This window comes from Anolis sagrei, chromosome 6 (assembly GCF_037176765.1).
Source record: "Anolis sagrei isolate rAnoSag1 chromosome 6, rAnoSag1.mat, whole genome shotgun sequence".
NCBI lineage: Eukaryota > Metazoa > Chordata > Lepidosauria > Squamata > Dactyloidae > Anolis > Anolis sagrei.
Window position 1 is genome coordinate 73119561 of NC_090026.1, and position 22089 is coordinate 73141649.

Sequence of the window (22089 nt, forward strand, 5' to 3'; positions counted from 1 at the left end):
TCTCTTTGCCTTTATGAAGCCTTTCTGGAAATGTGTGGCAGCCATTTTGCTGCTTCATCAAAGCCCACCATTTTACTTGTTCTTTTTGCGTTTATGGAGCCTTTCGGGAAATGTGTGGCAGCCATTTTGCTGCTGCACTGAAACCCACCATTTTGCTTGTTCTCCGTCCCTTTGTGAGGCATTTCTGGAGATTTGTGGCAGCCACCTTGCTGCTGCACTGAGGCCCACCATTTTGCTTGTTATCTTTGCCTTTATGAGGTCTTTCAGGAGATTTGTGCCAGCCATCTTGCTGCTGCACTGAGGCCCACCATTTTGTTTGTTCCATACATTTTGAATTCAATCTTTTTGAGTGCACTGTTTTAAGTTCTGGCACACAGCGTCATTGCTGTCTTGGGCAGCTTGTCAGTCCATCAGGACCAGGCCTATAGCATTGCCTCAATCAAGTCTGTTGTGAACAGAAGGTGCCACCATTGTCATTGCGGCCCAACGTGTCTGGTTTTCAGGCTGTTAACTTGGCCACTTTTCCTACCCTTTTTCTTGTTAGTCATCTTGTCCTCTTACTAGCTTTAGAGGACACACGCTGTTTTATTTCACTAGCAGTAGCTATTCTGTCCTATTGATGTGGGTGGACTGTTGCCATTTGGTTTTTCAGCAGCAGCCATTTTGACTCCACCCAAATATCTGGGAGTCACTCTGGACCGTGCTCTTACCTACAAGAAGCACTGCCTGAACATCAAGCAAAAAGTGGGTGCTACAAACAATATCATACGAAAGCTGACTGGCACAACCTGGGGATCACAACCAGATACAGTGAAGACATCTGCCCTTGTGCTGAGCTACTCTGCTGCTGAGTATGCATGCCCAGTGTGGAACACATCTCACCACACTAAAGCAGTGGATGTGGCTCTTAATGAGACATGCCGCATTATCACAGGGTGCCTGCGCCCTACACCACTGGAAAAATTACACTGTCTAGCCGGTATTGCACCACCTGACATCCGCCGGGAAGTAGCAGCCAATAGTGAAAGGACCAAGGCAGAGACATCTCCAGCCCATCCCCTGTTTGGGTATCAGCCAGCACGTCAACGACTTAAATCTAGAAATAGTTTTCTAAGATCTACAGAGACACTCACTGGAACACCCCAGCAAGCGAGATTCCAAAAGTGGCAGGCCCAAACCCAGAATCTCAACCAATGGCTGATACCCAATGAGAGACTCCCCCCTGGGCACACAGAGGACTGGGCGACCTGGAAGGCACTGAACAGACTGCGCTCTGGCACCACGAGATGCAGAGCCAACCTTCAGAAATGGGGCTACAAAGTGGAATCCTCGACATGCGAGTGTGGAGAGGAGCAAACCACTGACCACCTGCTGCAATGCACCCTGAGCCCTGCCACATGCACAAGGGAGGACCTTCTTGCAGCAACACCAGAGGCACTCCAAGTGGCCAGATACTGGTCAAAGGACATTTAATCAACTCTCATACTCACAAATTCTGTAATCTGCTTGTTTGCTTTGCTTCTGTTAGAAATGTAATATAATTTGACTGGTTGTTCTGACACGACAAATAAATAAAATAAATTTTGACTCCAGCCAGTTTGGGTCTGAGACAGTGTGATTTCATTGTAGTTTTTAAACATTACTGCTATAATTGTCATCAGTAGTTTTTATTCATTGTTAATTCATGTATAGTAGTTGACATACACATTTACTACACAAGATTTGTATTACATTATTCCATTGACTGTAAATTTGTTGGAATTAATGTTTGACTGTGGAATTAATACAGGCTTTGGGTGGTTGCCTATTTCTCGAAGCTATTCTGAATAACAGATGCTGTTTAATCATATGGCTCATATCTCATTTTTTGGCCAGTTAAGATTTTGACAAAAAATTTCCCAGCAGGACATGGTATCTTGAGGGTTGGGTGGTCATACTGAACAATGTTAGTCTCCTCATTGAACTGATGGGACTGCTGGGCTGGAGGCCATTTCGTCAGCCACTGGAGGGAACACAATTTTCTCCGAGTTTTGAGAGACTCCCCATTTTTACCAGCTGAGGCCAACAGCTTAACCACCTAGAAGTCAGCAGATCCTAGCTGCTATTAGAAGATAGGCCGTTCTCTCTGTACACGCACACTTTAAAATAGAAATATTAAATTGCTTACTCCCTGGTCTTGGGTAGATATCCTAGGTGCAGCCTTCACGGCTGTGCTTTTTGTCCCGTGCTAGGCCTCATCCTTTTCTAGAGGACACCGTCATGTCTGCTGTAACATTGGCCTCCATTTTCCTGCTGTTTTTGAGGCTGTCAAAGTTCTGCTTGCTCAGGTCCATGTGGCCTAACCCTAACCACTTGAAAGGCACCAAATCTGGCTTGTTCCTGGAGGTTAAGCAGGTCTAACTGTGGATTGTTTTCCAGATGAGCAAACTGGCACAATTATCTTCACATGTTTTGCTCATGCCATCAGTTCAAACTGGATTTATTTAAAGAATTTTGAGCACAATTACAATGGTAAATGTTAAAATGAAATAAAACTTACTATAGCTATATAGACACTGATGTTTTTAATTGATAGTTTTTTGTTAGACTGGCAATTTCACATTTAATTACTTGTAAAACGTTCACACAGATACTCTAGATACAGTGGTTTGTTTTACTGCTGATAAGGTCCAAGATGTCTACTTCCTTTCTGGAAATAGTGCAGACACCAATATTAACCCAGCATCTCTTACAGAGTTAAGACAAATGAAAATAATTCTTTTGGCTTGTCTACAAAATTCTTATCCTTCTTTAGTGCTTCTCAAATTTGTTCCTGCTTCCCCATTCCTTATTGTCTGGCTGCCATTATTTTCATGCAAGTTAGCATTTGGTATTGGTTCTCTTTGGGCCAAACTTTTATCTTATGAAGAAAACCTTCACATGACCATTAGGCATTGTTGATCTTCAGTTCCCAGCATTCCTCACAATTGTCTCGGGCAGGTCTCACACCAAACACGAATCCTCTCCCCATGACTTTCCTGAGGACCTGTGGTGTATTTGAGAAGAGAGGATTGGGAAGGACTCATGTAGGCCATTGTCCCAGAAACCATGATGGCATATCGGTTGGCCATGACCAGGTTCGCCAGATTCAGGCTAGAGATGTTCATTGCCAGAGAATGAGGTTCTGCATTTTCTGTGTAGGTCCAGCATTACCTCACAGGCCATGAGGTTCCACCTGGCAAAGATTGCATTTTTTGGTAATCCATGTCAGGCATTTAGAATTTGGACACTTAAAAGACTGGTGCAAGCGGGCTCCAAGGAAACTGGACACATGGCATCCCCTCCCACATAGTACCCCCCCCCCCCCCCGGAAGCTTGTTCCTACGCTCAGTGAGATTTGTACATCGACCTATGAGGTCAGGTTGTTCTCTGTGGCTTTTACTACAACATTTTGGGCCCCCTCAGGTTAGGGGAGGTGGTGGGGAGCTCCAAGGCAGACAGATCAGGGGTCATACAACTTAGTGACGTAGTAGAGATAACAAGCTGGAATTTCCTATTTGGAGATCCAAGACAAGGTAGCAAGGTGGTTACTCTCACCATTCATGGACTGGGTGGAGGGCAACTCTGTCCAGTCCAGGTTTTGGACCACTTGCTCATTTAAACAGGTCCAATTGACTCTGTAAACACACAGGCTGAAGACTTAAATTCCTTGGTTTGGTTTCTCAACACACCAGAATCACTTTCCTTTTTGTTTTCCTGACCAAAGACTGACCAAAAGAAAACTGACTCTTTTAAACGCCTGCCCCTGCCATTTGGAAGTTAGCTCCGCTCCTTTGGCTTCTCTAACTTGAATACATTCTAACAGCCGGTTCCGTCGCTATGGCAACGCCTCAGCTCAGGCGACACATAAGCTGGCCTGGACTTATCATATCCCAACATCAATAAACACATTTAAAACATCCATTATAATTAGCTATTTCATTATACCATTCATTCAGGATAGGAGTAGCCACCACAGCTGCTGAGAGCAGAGTCCCAGTGGATATTATAAAGAAGATGGGGCAGTAGAAATCCTTGCTTATGCCTTGTACATTTGGCCGAATCCCTTGCTTTAAGAAACAGGGACTGCCTGGTATTTTTTTCTCCGTTCTCATAGGATGGGCATAAGCTCCAGTGAAAGGGAGCAAGGTTTGAGCATGGGACTGTGAAGAAGGCATGGGGGGAACAAGGCACCAATCCACTCAGCAGACAGAACATGAGGCACTGATCAAGGTACAAAGGGTGAAAGGTCTCACAGAGGAAGATGATGCAGGCACGAGATGCTAGAAAAATCTGACTTAGCAGAACAACACACGAAGGGCATGACAGTGGACCAGGCGCTAGTGGACTATGGGTGGGATGGCCTTGCAAGGCAGGGGGATTTCCCCATGGTTTCTGCTTGTTGGGAATTATTGGGCTGCAACAGTACAGGGTTGGCAGCTGAGCCCTGAATCCGGTTAGTGTCCCTCCCCCCTTTATTGGTGTTGGGGGGAAGTGTCCTGGTGGCACAGGGGTGCAACAATACCAGTGTCCCAGGCCAGAGCTGGTCAGCTCACTGCTTGTGACCCAATCAATCAGCAGTGGGCTGTACGATTCCTAATTCAAGACCCATGCATGGCTACCAAACCTGTTTTCATTGTAACCGATAAACATGTTGCGGCCTTTTGGTTATATCAGTTCCTTGTATTTGTCTTTTCTTGGGTCCCCAGCAGGGGGAGGTGAATTGCCACTGCCCATGCAATTAGTTAATAACTCCGAGTATTAAGCACACCAAGTCTCAGCATTTTAGAGTAAATAGAAGTTTTATTTTCTCCCAGCTCTGCAAGATTAGCACTGCCAACAGTCAGAGATCAGCGTATGATACAATTTGGTAGTAACTATTTACAATTTACAGCAGTGTAAATTTAATCCCCACAAAATATAAAGTACAAAAGCTAGGAATAAACAAATGAGGTACTGCATTTTGAACCGATTATGTCAACGTTTAAATAAATTGTATTCAGTAAACAATCAACCGTTCAAATTGGGGGGGGGGGGGTCAATAGTGGCTTATAGGAAAATCATTAAGGTCTGCTACCCACCCAAAGTGTATTGCACAAGTGTTTCAGACAAAAATCAGACAAACCTGCAATAAAATAAATAAGACAATCAAACTATTAATTTCTTATAGCGATATCATGTGAAATCTGCATTGAGATATTGCAGTGAGGCAAAGCATTTGAATTCCTTTTCTCTTAAAAAACTCAAAAACAAAATACAAAAAAGGATCTAACTTAAGCACTTATCACCTAATAAACAATTTTTCCTCAAGGCAACTGATTAAGATATTCCTGGCCCCGGTTTCCAACACGTCTTTGCTCTCTATTTTGTTTCTTCCTCAGGGCCTTGAATAATCATTCTTCTGTAGTCATTTCTCCAAGAGCTAATATGGAGATACGATCGAAAGTGCCATCTGCTACAAAGTGCACGTGTCACAAGTTCTTCAAGAGGATGGTCGTAGCCAAGACTGGATGAGGGAAAGAAAAGAGAAATAAAATATTAGTTCAGAAAAACAAAAAGAAAAATATGGTCCTACAGTGGTAAATTGAGGCATCTAAAGATTACTGGACTCGTGCTCCCATGAGCCAAAACCAGCAACATTAATATTCAGTGGACTACAATGTCTGCATACACATTCTCTGTCCCTGCATATTTATCAGCTAAATTGGAAATCAACAGTATATTCTAATATCTCCTGAATTGAAAATTGAAAAACGTGAACAGGTTTTCTTTGAAACTACCACATTCTAACATACTGAGAACATGAGCTATTTTGAATTTTAAAAACTGAATTTGTAAATTGAACATGTGGCCAGAGGTAAAGGAATGGGGACACTCCTAACTCCTAATATGTAACAGAAAATACCATTTTTTTTCCAGGAAAATAATGTAAATGAGAACCAATACGGTGTAGTGATTTTAGTGTTGAGAACCAGAGTCCAATCTCTGTTCAGCTATGGAAACCCACTCTAAAATCTTGACAAGAAGCACTGTGATAGATTTGCCTTAGGTCAGTATAAGTGGGAAATGATGTGAAGGCACTCAACAATGAAAAGATAATGTGAAAATATTGATAATAAATTTGACTGTCTACAGTATTCAAATCAGCATACAATGTGGTTTGGCAGTGTAGGTACATTCTCGTTGTTCATAACTTCAGCTGTTTTAAGAGTAATCCCATGCACCAGACAATAAGCATCCAAGTTTCCAGAGAATTCAGGAATGCCAATGGAATGAATGAGTATGAATGGCAATGAAAAATGGGGCAGGAACAATTGCATGATAGAAAGATTGCAGAGACCTTGACTTGGCTGCAGGCACAGAACCCAATCCATCACCATGCACAAAGCACATTTATTTATTAAACTTCCTGTCCTACACTATCCTATTACTTTAATATGTACCATCACTATGGAAGCATGGCAACATTAGATGATTATTTATTATTTTATTTTATTTTGCATATTTGTATCCCATTCTTCTCACCCCCGGAGGGAGATTCAGGGCAGCTTCACAACAGGCATTCATTCAATGCCAACAACAGTAATAAATGATAAAAGCAATTAAAACAGTTGATTAATACTTTAAAATTACTAAAACATTATTTAAATCACGCAGGTTTGAACTCATAGTTTAGGTCAATCCATTGTCATTCACACAAATTGCGTCTAATTCTAAATTGCTGCCTCTACTGTTCGAACGCTTGGCCCCATAACCAGGTTTTGAGTTAACCCTAAAGGACAAGAGGGCCAATCAAATGTCACTGGGTAGAGAGTTCCACAGGCGTGGGGCCACCACTGAGCAGGCCCTGTCTCTTGTCTCCACCAATTATGTTCTCATCCCAATTTAGATTTTGTATTCTTATCTCTATTCTTATACATTCCATTTATTTTCCCTCCAATAGGATGGTTAAAACTACTACAATATTGGGACAAATTGGAGCAAGATAATATTAACCTTCCCACTGCACAATTTCATTTACTTAAATTTTCTCTGCACCCAAATCTGTCATTAGACAAAGAAAGAGGCAAGGACAAAATTGATGCATTTATGGGTTATCTACCCTTTTATTTGAAGAAAGGCTAAAGCTGAGGAATACAGCACAGAGAGGATTAACGATTCCCATATATCTCCAATTTAAAGTTGTGGGTCTTTCGACTGATTTTAATTCAAGGAAGAAACACTGGGAGTACAACAATGGAAACTTTGGACATCAAATTTATTCTAACTGAGCTAAAAAAATGAAAATTAAGAGCCAAGGGAAAAAGAGCAAAAATACAATTTAATATGTATTGTCCAGTTGTGCACAAGCTTTTCAGAAAGGTTTGAAATAATTTCATATCACAAAAATGTAAAGAGGCGAAGTGCTTATTACAGTTGTTTTCTTTGGCAAATTAAATTAATATGGTAGAAACAGATGTGCAGAATGTTAGTGTAATAGTGTTATACTACTATAGAAAAAAAGAAAACTGATGTTAAGGATTATATAACACTCACCCACATGCTAAATAAAGCAGTAATTGATGGTTTATTCAGAAGATGCCAACACGAGGTTGAGTGTGCTACAAAGCCAAGAAAAGAACAGCTGATGGGTTACTGGATTAATAAAGCAAATGTGAAGTATAGAAGCTTTAGCATCTATATTTCCCCTTTTTGGTTGTCCTAAGAGCTGCAATGCCTGATGAACTATGGCATATCTATGTTTGGATCAGCTATGGTTCTCAATTTTTTAGACTACTAGATATTTTGGATTTCAGCTTTCAGCATCCCTGACCATTAGCCAACATGATTGGGAACTGAAATCTACACATCTGGAAGGCCAAAATTAGAGAACTACTTCTGTTCTACAGCTGGCATGCTACTAAAAGTTATTTAAGTGACACCATAATATTGACAATGGATTCAGGTACCATCTTCCTAGGCAGTTTACAGTGACATGCTGCCAGATTCATGCAATGGACATGAACAAAATGAGAAATTGTACTTACTGTGAAGGTTCATTCTGAGATGGCAGGAGGATCAATCTACTATGATTGGATTTAATTCCCGCACTCCAATTGGAATGGCAGGATCCAAGTTTTTTTTTTCGGATGAGCCATTAAGACCCCACCCCCTTCTTCAAATTACATATTAAATATGAATAAATGTTAACCAAAATGTGTTCATTATCATTTGACAAGATCACATGCATCATTGGTGGCCTTTTTCTGTTTAAGTGTCATTACAGAATATTTACAATGCTGCAGGATAGGTTGAGGCTTTAGTGTTTGTGAGATATTATAAGTTGGACCAATATAAGTCAGCATAAGCAACTTTTGAAGCACCACTCTGTAGTATCAAAGTGACTGCCTCTGAAATCGTTTTCAAAATTGAGTTGCAGCTTACCAGAAGATGTATCATAGCTTTTCTTTCCTTATATTCTCCTTGTTATTTATCTTTACTAACATCCTTGCCTTTGAAGTTTATCAGAGGTCAAACATGACTGGTTGGTTAGGTAGAATTGAAAGAACTGCTGGAGAAGGGGGTGGGGTCAATGACTCAACTGAAAAAGAACCTTGGATCCTACCATTCTGGTTGGAGCGTAGGGGTGAAACCTAGGTGTAGTAGATTGCTCCTCCTGGCCATGCCAAGAATGCATGAGTTCATTACCACTGAGCAGCCATCTGAGAAGCACTTTTACTTATTTTATTTTGTCCCTGATATGGTGATATGCCATCAGGGGAAAGCTTGCTTCTTTATTATTTGTTTCCGTTCCAATTTTTAAAATCACTCTCGCTAGAGGACAGGAATATTTCCTTAAGTTTCCCTTTCACAAGAGACCCGCAGGTTAGTGGCAATCTATCTATGTTCAGACAGAGGCAAACTGCTTCCAAGCAGTCCACTGCTTTAGAGCTGTGGTTTTCAAAATAGCAGTTGCAGAGAAACCGGGGATACATATTATTACTACTGTAATATTCTTCTCCCCTTCGGAGCCACTGCTTTCAATATGCTATTGTTTAGATGGCAGTTGCAGCTTTCAGTGAGAGGTTTAATTGCTACCACAATTCTGAAGGCATCTCTGGAGGCATCTGAGATCCAGTTTTCAAAACTGAGTTGCCGTTTACCAGGAGACATATCCTTATCTTTCCTAATTTTATCTAGTTATTTATCCTTACTAACATCATTGCCTTTTAAGTTTGTCAGAAAAGAGCAACATGACTGGTTGGTTAGGAAGGATTGAAAAAACAGTTGAAGAAGGGGTGAGGTCTTAATGGCTCAACTGAAAAAGAATCTTGGATCCTGCCATTCCAGTTGGCACAAGTTCATTGCCACTTATCTAAGGGTGCCTTTCAGTGGTTCTTTGTCAATTTCCTTTGCTCATTTTCAGGTACATTGGGTAAAAGATGGTAAGTCTGAATACAATTATTAATATCCAACTAGAGCAGACCCACTGAATCAATGAGAACTTAGTAGATCAATATATGTTTAGTTAGAATCAGCAACTAAATTTAGATCTAGATTCCAAGATTACACTGAATGAAAAAAAAGACATGCAAAATGAAACACAGGCATTCCTACCATATCACCCAACATTTGCAAACAAAGTTAAACAGGATTAACATCAGTAGCACACATCTGTTTAGGACTGGCAGAAAAGCACACCAGAAGGATTAGTATGTATTAAAGCAGGATAGTTTTCAGACAAAGCAGCCAAACAGAAATTATGAACAGATAGGTACGTATTGTATTGCAACAGTATGTCCATGTAATACCCTAAGCCTCTAGGAAAATCATTTAAAAGTATAACAGCTGCATTTTGACCCTCTTTTTGGTGTCTAATGTTTTCCATAACAGTCATTACCACATATACCTGCATAGCCTTGTAACCTCTAACGATCTTGAAATAAATTATATTAAAATGGCTAGCTGAATTCAATACAAAACATCATTTTAAATGTATGTGAAACACACTCAGATTTTTCACGTGGCAGGATAGATCTTGTTTTTCTTATCCCACCGCTGCCACCAACAAATATGAAACGTACACACCTAGGAGATGCTGATAGTAATCTTCAGGCCTTTACTTTATCATCCCACCTTGTCATCAATTGTGTAAAAGATGAGGCTTTGTTTATTTGAGAGTGGGGTTTATATGAGAGAGAGATGATCCTAGGCCACCTGTTTGTGCCACTTTAATTTTTGTATCTCAGTGCCACAAAACTGTCTTCGGCTCTACTAGATCTTCAACTTTTTCTCTTCTAGAGAATCTCCTCTTAAATAAGCAACTTTTACCTCTACAGTTCAGCATTTTGACACAAGTGGGACTGGAACTGAATGGAGTAATTCAAAATGGGAGAAACCCTAATGAGCAGTAACCTGAAGTATTATTATTATTATTATTATTATTATTATTATTAAACTTTATGTGTACCCCGCTAGCATCTCCCGAAGGACTCAATGCGGCTTACAAAAGCCAAGGCCTCAACACAACAACAGCAAAACAATAACAATACAATTCAAAGAAAATTAAAAACATAAGCAATAACAAAACATTACACCATCACGCAATAAAAACCAGGGCCGGGCCAATGATGGGTACAAGTTAAAAAGTGCTGGGTGTGGCAGGTGGTATGTTGGATTTCTGGGCAAGTGCAATGTGCAGAGAGTCTTAAACTCTAATAAAGTGCTTCTGGGACATAGTGCTGGGGGTTTCATATGTATAAGTACTCATCTTATACATATGAAAGACCAAGGAAATAGGGCTAAATCCCACTATAAGGGGAGTTTATTCACTGAATCAATGGTCCTCACATAAATGTTGACTTAACAAGTCCCATTAGTTCATTAGATCTATTCTAGTGTGCTTAGTTGAACAACCCCCCCCCCCCCCCCCGGTTACTGCCCATTTAAAAATGTACAGGAAAGCATTCCTTCAAATACTTTTCAGTCCTATTCAGAATCATTATTCCCAAATCTACTGTTACAATATGTAATCCTGCTGAAGAAATACTAGAAGACCAATACCAAATGTTTTTTTATATTTTGATATGTGTAGATAAGACAACTTTGTTCACTATCTTAACTGTAACTTACCACTGTCCGGGCAGCTTCTCGTTCTAAAATCTTCTGTGCTTGTTCAGCAGGAAATTTCAGCACTGTTGTTATAACTTTTGCCATTGTCTTAAGAAAAAGATAACCAAGTTACTGGCAATTTCAAATGTACTAAATATACATCCAAACCATTCGGATCAGCGGAAGACTTTTTTTGAAAATGAATCTGTGCACAACCCTACTGAAGAGCTGTATCTGAATTGTTTTGCAATGTTATAATTAACATCAGTACTCTGTGGCAATTCCTCTTATGAACTATTAATAAGCAATCTTGTCTGTGTGTGTATGTAAGACCTACATTTCTAAGAAAAGGAACAATTGGGGTTGAAACTGTCATTTCTGTCATTTAACTACAGTAATCCAGAACAGAGATGACACAACACAAGTGTCTAAAAGAACCATACCTACTTATCTACATAAACATCTGTCCTTCAAATTTCTGAAATTTCTAGGAATTTAAGGGTACACACTAAGAAATAATTCTGAACAAAGGAGATTCAGAATTGATAAATTAGGACGTAATGAACAAAGAAGCAATTGTTTCTAAGCAGTCCTCATGAACCTGTAAGCCTCATATCCTCCTAATTTTCAGTTAAGAGAGATCTTTAGAGATGCCAGAATTCTAGACAATGGCTATAGCAATGTAAGCATGAATGAACTCAGTGTTTGAGATCTACGTAAAAAACAAGGCACGGAACGTAGACATATGGTGAGAGGAGTCAAATAACTGTAACTTAAGCTCTCCTTTCATTACATACATCAAGTAAATCATTTCCATATCTATGGTGAAAATCAAAACTGATCACAGTCCTCACTAAAGCTGACATACTAATTTTAAAAACTGCACCTTTTGTGTTCATTATCCAGCCTTTTTCATGGAAGTAATTATCTGGCTCATCTTGTGAAGTTATTACCACATTTCAACCTGGATAACTTCCCATCTCCCTCAAAAAGTTTACATAACAATTATGTGCTCAAACATAAGGAATACCTTTGTCTCACGACCCATCATATACTCGAAGAACACCTTCCTCAAGTATTCAAATTCAGTTGGTTCCCCAAAGAGAGAGACATCTGAATGGCACAGGTTCCCTTCTGAAGAAAAAAACCACAACTTTTTATATAGGTCTCCTTAATTCTTAAATTCTTAATTCTTAAATTAAGAATTACGCTATCTACACGTTTATTTTTTTGAAGCTAAAACGCTTCAAAAACCTATAACTGTCTACAGAAGTGGCTGTGGGCACATCAATACTATACAATTAATACAATTAGACACCATTTTAATTGTCATGGATTTTACAAGGTCTTTAGCCTTTTCTGCCAAAACAGGCTAACACCTCACTACATGAGACTTCCCATGATTCCACAGCACTGAGCCATGGCAGTTTGGGCTGTCAAACTGCATTAATTATATAGTGAAGATCGGGCATGGGCAAATTTCGCCCTCCAGGTGTTTTGGATTTCAACTCCCACAATTCCAAACAGTTGGTAAGCCGAAGTTTGCCCATGCCTGGTGTAGATGCAGCACCCAGAGATAGTGACATATTTGCTTTTGGATGGCTTAGTGTATACCAAGTTTGTTTCATGCACATAAATATTTAAAATATAGTTCACAAAATGTATAAGGTATATATGAAACACAAATTAATTTTTTGTTTAGACTTACATTCCTTCTCCAAAGTATGTCATTATATGGTATATAAAGTAAACATTCAAAAATCTGGAAACAATCTGAAATCTAAAGATATTTCAATCATTTGGGATATGATATTCAACCTGTACTAAATGTATTTAAATGTATTTAAATAGGCCTCGTTATACAATACTTTAAAATATTGTAGTTATGCTCCCTCTCCTGCCCTGACCACTTAAACCTAACCTAATAGACAGTCAAAGACCTGAATGACAGATACACAGAGCATGGCATTGTAAAATGGTGTGAACCAACAATGAAAACTTGTAACAGGGCCCTAAAGAGTGTATGTGTGTATTCCTCTGTTCTTCATAATGTTGCTCACTGGCAGAAAGGGCCTGATCACATCAACTCATGGAGCCCCTGATATTTTAAAACGTTTTCTTCATTTAAAAAATAACAGAGGGAGAGAAAAAACCCATTTCAACTATGCCCTTTAAGCTATTCTCCAAACAAAGGTCAAGAAAAAGTATCTGTATGCTTGAAGTTTTGAATCTTATTTTTCTATCACTGCATTTTAAAAATTAAAAATGTTTTAAAACATTTAGGAGGGGACTGTTCATTTTACTTTCTATGTTCCATGTAGATTTTAACCTTTCTAGATACAAATAGAAAATACAAAATAATTTTTTGTCAACCTGATGGGGCTCCTTGGCAGAAAACTCCCAGAACTCAAGTTTCTGTATATCAATGGTTTTCCCTTCTGCCACTGAGAAAGACATAACTACTCCTAAGGTATTTGAAAGATTGTGAAATTTATTTTTTTAATAGCAGATTTGTAGAAAAGTTGAAATCACATGTGATAATCAATGTTATCTACTAGCAATTCCAATATTCTTGTAATAGTTCATGTTTTCAGTCTTTATGTATATGTGTGTGCATGCATGGGCAACAGGCATACTGGAAACATACAATTATTTTGGAATAAATAGAATCTTCAATTAAGTTAGGAAAAAAACAGTAACACTGAAGCACAAATTGCAATGTGCACCATAAGGGCAACTGCATCACTACAATGCATATTTATAATTTTAAACTTCTAGTTTGAAATGAAAATGGCAAAAATCATGAACTATGTTTTGTTAGCAATTCCAATGTAATTTTTTTTCCAAAGAAGGAACATTGCTTACATGAATTGCATGAGTGAAAGGGAATAAACATAAATATTGAATGAAACTATAAAATTAATTTTTTAAAAAAATCTGTACTTCTCTATATAAAAAGGAGATTCAAAAACAGTCCAGATACCTACATTTCCTTATAACATTACTAAACTGATGTCTACAATTTTTTTTATTGAAATCAGGTATTATCAAAAATTATTACTGAAATATAGCATAAGGATTGAAGAGTAACACGCATTAGTATAAACTACAGATTATCCTACATTTATTTCTAGTGATCATATGGTTCAATTGAGTCTATTCCAAGTAAGTATGCACAGGATCACAGTTCTAATTAGCCTTGCAATTGTTTTCTTTTGCTATACTCCAATCCCTGGTGCCAAGACGAACATTCCTCACCTCTATAAGGACTTTCAACTGTGGTGACATACAAGTTCTTCTCATACTTTTTCAACTTGTCTTGGAGGGTATGAATCTAAAAAAAAGTGGTGAATGGGGAGGATAAAGCAAATGTAACTGAGATGCCTCTGGAATATGTTTCAACACCAATGTTTATTGAATGTACGAAATATTACCAAAAACCACAAAGTTACACACCAATCACAACTGTGGACATTACAATGTCATATCTGTTTTTCTACCATGATAGTATTGATTATGGTCATTAGAAATGATGGCTATTCTATGAAAGGTGGAAGCACTGTGTCCACTAGAGCAACAACTTATAAGATGTCTCATTAAACATCAGGTATCCAAAAGTGGCCCCACTCTACAAAATAAAAATAAGAAGCCTTGCTGAAATGAAAGTATGTACAAAACAATCTTCAGGCTGCCACCAATTGAAACGCTAAATACTAAACACTTGGCCCATTACCTGGAGCCTCTTTTTCCTTCTGACTACCTGTCAGAGGCTTAAACAACTTGGACTAACTCCATATAACTAAGATCAACCATCCTCTGGCTTTTCCAGCCGCCAACTGACTCTTTTCAAACCAACGTTCTTTTTTCCAGTGGCAGTTGGCTCCGCCCCTTTCTCTTCTGCCTGGGGGCTATGTTGCTATGACAATGCCTTGGCCTCAGGCCACCCATCAGCTAACAATAATAAACATACCTAAAACCTACATTTTACTTATACATTTAGTTACACTTGCTTATTCTTTGTTCTAAGAAATAGTCTGATACAAATGTGCACAGAGGCTCAGCTGTACACACTGAGAAGGAGTTTGATATAGTTCCAGTTCAATCTGCATTATAATGGCAGTGTAGATGGCACCATAATGCCACTTTAGGACCAGGATTCAAATCTTCACACAAACCTTATTGAGCTGACGACTCAGTCTCACTCAGACTAATCTACTCTGGGGAGACTGTGTGAATCTGTAAAAGTATGATAATATTTTTAATAAAAGCCTTCTATATTAGCTTAAAGGGCTATAACAGCTCTATTTACACAAAGGGTTCAGCCCTTAACTGGCATGATACGTGATTATAAATAGAAAGTGTAAGTATGGCTGCAGTAGGCATAAGTGAATCTAGACTGGGGCATATTGGGAAGAAGCAAAAAGGAGAAAGAATACAAAGTACATCACAAATTTAAACTGTACAGAGGTCACAACTGCTCACAAAGAAGAATGGAAGCTATAGTTTTGAATACAAAGTAAGAATGTTCTTTTTGTTCTCAGGACAGAATGCTATCTTTTACAACTCATGGCACTCGAGCACATTTAAAGCAGATTTATAAATATTGTTTATCTGAGCTAGATTTTGTAAGCGGTTTTCAAGTTGCTCTTTCAAACGATCCTGATAATATATTTCAGTGGATGGCATAGCTAAAGTTGAAAATGCCTTCTATTTAAAACTAGTTTCTTACCCGTTCTCTAAATTCTTGTTCTTGTAACTTTGAATCATTAAGCAGTGTTGTCTTCTCAGCTAGCTGGACCTGGTTTTGGGGGCAGGGGAAATAATGCACTTTAGTATAAAAGGTATATCATTAAACCTTATCTTACTACTTTTGATAAACACAGGAAAATGACTACTGACATTATGTCACTGGAAAAGCACAAATGTATTCAAGAAGCCACTCTCACCTGAAGGTCTTCTACGGTTACCTACAATAAAAAACAAACCATAAGATCATTAAATAGAATACATTTTATTTGCACCCTAGCAGAGAATTATAAAGCATTATAAAATGTTTTTGACCTATACCATTTCCCATTAACTTTCTGTTAACACCGAGTATCTATGCCAATGCTTCACAAGCTTGAATTGCAAAAATAAAATAAAATATTTCAGATAATTACTGATCAATACTATCTGTTAAGCAGATAGTAGCCTTTGCAATTGCCAGAATAAAAACGGATACATTAAGTGTTATAAATATTTTTAAAAAAACATTCTTCCTCCCACAAAATAATATTAAATCTACAGACAAGCATTTTCAATCTGAAATCTCATGCTCCCTGCAAATACCAATTTTAAAATAAATTGGCATTTTCAATGAATCGCTTCATTTCTATACAAAACATCTATTTATAAAAACATTTTTGACTATATGGCCAAGGGAATAATGTGTGATTCAAATGAAAATAATTAAAAGATGTCTATATTTTTATATTGGGCTGCCACTGCCCGCATCTTAAACTCAGAGGGATTTCAGCCAACTCCAATATCCTTCATGATGAGTACTGGCAAGCTGTGACTTTCATGTACACATTAAGGGAAGGTTTGAAAGCTGTCTATTCTTTCTCCACAGCTAATGTTTTGGTGAAGTGTATGTAATTTGCAGAACATATATTTAGTTAGCAAACCCAAAGCTTTTACAACCATGAGAGTTTAGCCTGCTATACATGAGAAGTGAATTCATTGCAAAAACTAACTCCAGTTATAGCTTGTCAATTATTTATCCATGTCAATACTGTTATCATTTATTTACTACAAGCAAAACCAACAGTGGGCACCTCCAAGGATATCGAACAGCCTTGCTGCCCGAAATCCAACAAGTTGTAACTCTAGCTGGGAATGGAGGCCCCATCTACACTACCACATAATCAATTTTCAGAATGCAGATTAACTGCACTGAACTGGATTATATGGCAGTGTAGACTCAACTGAAGTCCCCGCACTCAGATTGGTTGTCATTAATTGCTACATGCTACTTACATGGATTACAAAGGTAGTTGCACCATTGGTCATTATTTTCAAAACTGCTGTCACTTTCAACATGTATTAATTCTCACAAGGTACTATTATTGTAATTTGGTTCCTTTGCACAGAAATATCCCAATATTTGGCTATCCTTGAAGGAAACATTACATCACCATGCAATGACCCACATAAAACTGTTAATGGGAATGCTGTTTACTATAAAAGAGCATTCTTCTATACATTTGCCCATTTAATTCAGGACTGCACTGGAATCTAAGTCTTTCTGTATTATTACAGAAATATTTCAATGTTATGAAAGAAGGATTGTTCACACCAAATATAAAATTAACTAAGCAAGAGAGTAGGATGCATATCTGACTGAATTGCCAGGATGAGACTCATAACTATCCTGATTAAGGAGGTTGGCACTAGAAATGTTTCAGAGCTGGGTGATGGTACAAAATCTGGTTGTTGCAAAAAATAAAACAAAACAAAAAACATCTCCAAAACTCTGTCATCAATAGGAAGTGTCCAACATGAGCAGTTTATACAAATGTGATAAGTGATCTGCCTGGTTAGAATAAAAACATCCTAGGAAACCTGCAGGAGTGTCAACTGTCTTTATTGTGAAATCCATATGATGCACTACATGGGCTTTAGCATAACCTCTTACTACTACTTCAAATCTGAGCTAACAGTGGTAACGTAAGATAAAAAAGATAAGAATGTTGCCAACAGTGTTGGCACAATGGAGTTAAAAATACCAGAGGTCTCTTTGTCAAAAGTCCATACTAGATAAATAAACAGTCAAGAAATAGAAAGCGGGAATATACAAATCCATGTTATACGCAAACTTCACTATCCATACTTACTTCATCTGCCAGTCTTTGTTTATGTTCCTCCAGTTGCTTTTCCAGCTCATTTACTTTTTCCGTCATTTCCTCTTCACGAGACTACAGAATATAGAAGAGGAAAAAGTTAAAGCTTTCTTTCACCTATTTGATTCTTAAGCATAATAAATGTATTAGTGAGATAATCTGATTTATGTGCTACCACCCAACTACCATATATGATAGCATAATAGTTGCACCACCCCCCCCCCCCTTGTTGGGTACCAGTTGGAGTATTTTATGAATCCTTACATAACAGTCCCCGTCCCCCTTGCCCCCCCCCCCCCCAGACCTGTGTTCCTGCCTCTTAGAGCTATGGGGTTTTTCGGCCAAAGGAAACTCCTGTAGCTCTGAGGGGCAGACGCACGAGCAAATGAAGGCACAAGAGCATAAGTCACCATATAATAGTTGCAGCCCCTTTTCCACCCAAAAAGGGGAGAAAAGTGCAACTATTATGAAGTGAAATATAGTACTTTTTGTTAATGATCACAATTAAATTGATCATTGGCATTGGTATTCCCTCTCACCACAGCAGCAATAATCTGCCACTGAAAAATCTGAATAATACTGTTCCAACTGAGGCACATTTTGGTACCTAGGAAAGAAGTTGCAGTTTCCCTATCTGTAGATAATTTGAGGAGTTGGCTCAGGAAGCAGGAGTCCAAAACCAAGAGCAGCTGGAACTTGTTCCCTTTCCAAGCCGACAGAATTTAGGTTGATGCTGTGCTTGCTCACCACTTCTCTATCACCAACCTGCATCTCCTCCTCACTACCTTGTATCCCCCTAGATCTTCCCACTCCTTCCCATTTCCATCTCCTGACTTGTCACTCACCTAGCATACTTGTGCTTCATTGGCCAAATCTCCCTACGTCGCTTTTAATCTCTCTTTATGGCTGCAATCCCTGCTTTTACTCCCTCCCACCTGCCTGCTTCTGTGTCAGTTGCTTCCTTGCTACTGCTATATGGCCAGAACCAGCAGAACTAGCCAAATTTCTCAAAATTCCAAGGAGACAGCAGAAAGATATTAGATCAGCCCCCTTCCTTCTGACCTTCTATAAGAAAGTGAAAACGTGGCTTTTTGTTCAAGCGTTTGGAGATCTTCTGCAATAGATACTGTGAAGGAGTGTAAAATTACTGTCACCAATTTTGTGAGGAAGCCGGGCAATGATCCATATCAGCTTAGGAGCTGGTTTATAAAGGGACTATTATTTACAGAAGTATATATTTATTTGATAGCATAGCTCTAATTTGGTTCTTGATTTGACCTTTCTCCTTGTGCAGGCTGCTTGGCTTAGAAGCCAAGCAGAGGTAACAAGTTTTATTAGAATATAACCGATTCAATGTTTTTTCACTAGAGCACAAACTTAGTTGGTTACAATAGTAAGGTTTCATGAGTAACTTTAGGTACAGACTTTAAGAGGTTTCTGTAAGCAGATGTATCTTTCCTGGACAACTGTCCTAATAAAACAAATAAGCTAAAAGGCTTATTTAACAGAACTGGCTCCCAGCCAAACCTTGATTCTTAACCCAGAATCAATCACCCCCGTAGCTTTATCACTACCGGATCCCCTCCTGTAACCCTTTTGGTCACAAATTAGTTTCCTGAATCTCCACCCAGAGATTTCAGTCTTCTCTGTAACTCTAACGGTCACAGACTAGTTCCCTGAATCTCCCACCAGAGATTTCAGTCTTCTCTGTAACTCTAACGGTCACAGACTGGCTATTTCAAACAGCCGTGCAGCTAGGTGACAGTTGGCTCCACCCCCGTTGCTATGGCAACTCAGGCCAAGCCAGCCACCATCTCTAACAAAATGTAATTCTACATACTTACCATTTATTAACTACTGTTTAAACAGCACATAACCATAGGAATAAAATTACACATCGTCACAGATACATATGGAATTAACTGCAATAACTATTGGAACGACCCAAATTATTACTTTAGATAACATGGTTAACAGTGAAGGCATTATTTTATATGTTTTAAATGTTTTCATGTATTTTATAATTCTATTTAAATGTTCATTTTAATGTACATTGTTTTTGAAGGCATCATATTGTTGCCTAAGAGTAAACCACCTTGAGTCCCCTCTGCGGTGGAAAAAGGTGGGGTAGAAATGTTGTAAATAAATAATAGAAAAGGCAGCAGCACCACTTCTCTTCCCATTTAATGGCAGTGGGAGCATTTGGGTCATTGTTTTCCATAAATACCTATGCAAAATCAAATGAATTAGCCTCCAAGACTGTGTTTCGTCTGTCTTCACTAACACAGCTACTCCTGAAATGTTCTCCTTGATGTAAGGAAATAGATATATTTTGCAACAAATATCAATACAGTGTAACAGACATTGCAAAAACACAAAAAATAAACAATTCAACACATACCTGTAGTATTTCTTCATACTTTTTTACTGTCCTTCGTAGATCATCATCTTTTTCTAAACTCTTTTTATTTAATTGAGTTATCTCTGCATGGTGGCTTTCTATCAGTTCAGATTCAACCTCTTGGGCTTTACCTGTTTAAAAGTCAAATGGGTTGGTATACGACAAGAGTGGGTAATTGTTTCAAAAAATGTTAAACTACAGGCAAGGCATTCTAGACATGTTGCAAAAGCAAACTGGCAAAAAAAGCTCTAAAGAGAGAAAAATGTACGGAGTAAAGTAACTAAAGTGGTTTTAAACTTTGGAAGTTTTCCATTGGAGCCTGTGCAGGCGCAGACATTCCACATGTGTGCATTCACAGAGTCCACAAAGAAAAAAACAATGAGTTAAAATCATTCTAAATTTCAGGAGTATAACAAGGCTTCTGTATTACCCTTATTTCCCTTTATATATTACTAGATAATATTAATGCAGTCAGGTTCTGCTGCTCTACTGTGGCTATCCTAAAAACCGAAGAAAAGTCTCACAAGCAGAAAAAACACCCTAGAATACGAATGTAACTTAACTTCTGACAGTAATGGAAAGCAATCTTTCCATTGATTTGTATACATAAATATGAAAGCTGGGTAATGAAGAAAGCCGGTAGGAATAGAACAGATAATAGTATGGACTATCAAAACAATAAAGAAATAGGTCTGATAGTACATCAGGTCTGAATCCTCCCTAGAAGCCAAAATAACTAAATTGTACTTTTGACATATTATCAGATAACATGACTCTTTAGAAAACATTGCCCAGACACAATCAAGGAGGCCAAAGCTTTAGATTGTCATGATCTTAACTAGGTTGTTATAATAAGGTCTCTCACCCATAGAGTTGCCACAGGTTGGAGGTAACATGATGACAATTAAGAACAATGACCATCCTTTCATGTAAAGCAGCCCCTTGGGATTCTCTGAAGAGCCTTTCTCTGGAGGTCCAAGGCCCTCCCAAATAATAGTGAGTCAATCAGCAAAGGGAAAATTAAAAGTGAGCATAGGTCTGCAAAATTTGTAGTTGATTTCCTTCTCTACACTACAATTTAGGAGGGCATCTCTGTTAAATTCCTATATTTTACTGAAATGAAGGGCCCATGTATCAGAAATATGCATACACCAAGAGATGCAGTAAACACAAGAATTCGAACCTAACAATAGAATGAGAAATATAGACTATGAATCAATGAAACTTCCCTTTAACACAATCCTGTGTCACAATATCTTAACAGGTATTGTAAAATAAACCTGGCTTTGGTTTAAACATAACCATGTCTTTCTTCTAAACTGATCCTCGAATAATGGATCTGATGATTGGATTAAAAAAAGAAAAGAAGTAGCCATTCAAAATCTATTCAAGACATTGTTTCAACTTACTGATAGTTTCCTTTACAGCTGTTTCTAATTCCTGGTCCTTTTGTGCCAGCTGAGTATTGAATTCCCGCATTAACTGCTTTAATGTGGAGTTGTGCTTCAATTCCATGTCCTCTTTTTCATATCTATAAAGAAACAGCAAAACATGTTTTCCAAAGCAGGTAAGACAGTTCAAATGAATAACTGAAACCCATATTTTTCTGACTGGCTTAAGAATTTGCTCCCAAACTCTTTAAAATACTGTTAAAATAAGGCAGTTAAAATAGTAATCCATGATATGCTGGAGCTC

The 22089-nt window shown here is 38.3% G+C and overlaps 1 protein-coding gene across 6 annotated transcripts in view; it reads right to left on the bottom strand.

The window, feature by feature from the left end:
• Nucleotides 1–4801: 4801 nt before the first annotated feature.
• The window catches only part of GOLGA4 (golgin A4), a 62397-nt gene continuing 45109 nt past the window's right edge, over nucleotides 4802–22089 (bottom strand). For 5 of the 6 annotated variants that reach the window (XM_060781658.2, XM_060781656.2, XM_060781654.2 and 2 more), the window contains 10 exons: nucleotides 21804–21925; nucleotides 20395–20525; nucleotides 17988–18068; nucleotides 16056–16076; nucleotides 15839–15907; nucleotides 14368–14443; nucleotides 12140–12243; nucleotides 11131–11217; nucleotides 7555–7619; nucleotides 4802–5524 (listed from right to left, as the gene is read on the bottom strand). In XM_060781658.2, coding sequence (XP_060637641.2) covers nucleotides 7590–7619; nucleotides 11131–11217; nucleotides 12140–12243; nucleotides 14368–14443; nucleotides 15839–15907; nucleotides 16056–16076; nucleotides 17988–18068; nucleotides 20395–20525; nucleotides 21804–21925 — 721 coding nt within the window. In that variant the 3' untranslated portion in view covers nucleotides 4802–5524; nucleotides 7555–7589. The remainder of the gene's footprint in view (nucleotides 5525–7554; nucleotides 7620–11130; nucleotides 11218–12139; nucleotides 12244–14367; nucleotides 14444–15838; nucleotides 15908–16055; nucleotides 16077–17987; nucleotides 18069–20394; nucleotides 20526–21803; nucleotides 21926–22089) is intronic. The other variant, XM_060781655.2, reaches the window with a different exon arrangement.